General features: G+C 59.8%; 1 protein-coding gene across 1 annotated transcript in view; it reads right to left on the bottom strand.

The window, feature by feature from the left end:
* The window catches only part of TRMT44 (tRNA methyltransferase 44 homolog (S. cerevisiae)), a 15,888-nt gene that overhangs the window by 9,165 nt on the left and 5,314 nt on the right, over nt 1–1,409 (bottom strand). Inside the window, exon 5 of the mRNA XM_015561561.1 lies at nt 1,053–1,124. Within this exon, the coding sequence (XP_015417047.1) occupies nt 1,053–1,124 (72 nt within the window). The remainder of the gene's footprint in view (nt 1–1,052; nt 1,125–1,409) is intronic.

Raw genomic sequence — 1,409 nt, 5'->3', positions numbered from 1 at the left:
CCTCCTCTTACGCCGACGGGCATGATGACATCCTGGCCGTTTCTGAAGTTAAGCTCGAGGGGCCGCTTTTACGGTTTAAGGGCTCTCAACACCAGCCTTTGTGCTCAACAGACCGTCCTGGCTTGGACCAAGGCCTGCTGCTGCCTGCCCCTCTCACCCACAGGCAGGAGTTTGCCCTTGGCCTGTGGACACGGGGAATTTTGAACTCCACTATGTTACTTGGACCCCTTCAGACCCGAGTTTAAAACGTTTCAATTTGTTATGATGTGGGGCTATACAAGCAAACACACCCTGTACACGAGCAGAGCATCCACATGAGACAATGTGTCACCACCACCCTCGACGTTTACAGAAAGGGAGGCAGAGAAAACACAAATGCAACCATGTGCCGAGACCTCATTCAAAGCAGGGAGCTAACGCTGGGAGAGGTCCTGGCTGCCACACTGTCCCCCTGCTCTTGTTATAGCAACGAAACGTGTCCTGAGCAACGTGTCGCTAGGCAATGTCATCGTCGTGTGAGCACCATACACCAGAGCGCTACTCAGCTGCTAGGGGTGCTGCTGCGGGGCCGCCCTCGCCCTCAGGGGACGGTGCTCTCTCGTGGGCACCGGCACCAGCACCAGCGGCTCCTGGCGGAGGACGGAGTGACCCGGGAACTTCAGCCCACGGTCACGGCTGGACCCGGCTACCAGACGGCTGAGAGCAACCAGCTGCCAGCTCCACGGGGCCCAGCCCAGCCCAGGTTCATTTCACCGCCTGCGCCTGGCCCTCACCAGCTGCCCTCTGCCCCAGGCAGCTCCCAGCACCACGGAGGATGTGGTCCCCATGGCAGGCCCCACGCGGGGACACGCCTCCAGCCCGAGGTCAGCATCCTCTCCAGCTGCACAAGAGGCTTTGAAAAATCCAAACGTTCACCTTTTCCTAAACCTCAGGTGAACCGGGTCGGTGTGAACGGGCGGGCGGCATGACTGGGCTGCACACAGAAACCTACTCAGCGAACAGTCGTGGCGAGGGGACGGCCACGGGGAGGCAGGGCACGAGCAAGCCAGTACCTCTAAGCGCGTCTGCGGCCCATACGCGTCCCAGATCTTCCTTCTTCGGACATCAACCCCTCTGCCTGGATGCTGAGAGTATCAGAAAACGCAGGTTAAGTTCTGTCACCAAAACAGATGAGCAAGGACGAGTGACAGCCTGCAGTACGGCCATAAGCGGAAAGCACAGGGACCCGCGCAAAACCTGGATGTGACAGCTCAGTTTCTCAGAACGTACAGACGCACCCCGGCCAGGCACCGGCGGCTCCTGCTGTGGCTTTAGCAAGGGGACAGGGTGGGGGTAAAGGAGCAGTGCTGTTGGCTCAGCAAGGGGGTGGGGTTGGGGGTGAAGGAGCAGTGCTACTGGCCAGCAAGGGG

Source organism: Myotis davidii, unplaced genomic scaffold, assembly GCF_000327345.1.
Source record: "Myotis davidii unplaced genomic scaffold, ASM32734v1 scaffold937, whole genome shotgun sequence".
NCBI classification, from domain to species: Eukaryota; Metazoa; Chordata; class Mammalia; order Chiroptera; family Vespertilionidae; genus Myotis; species Myotis davidii.
Note: the sequence above shows the minus strand (reverse complement) of the source record. Positions and strands in the feature narration are given on the sequence as shown.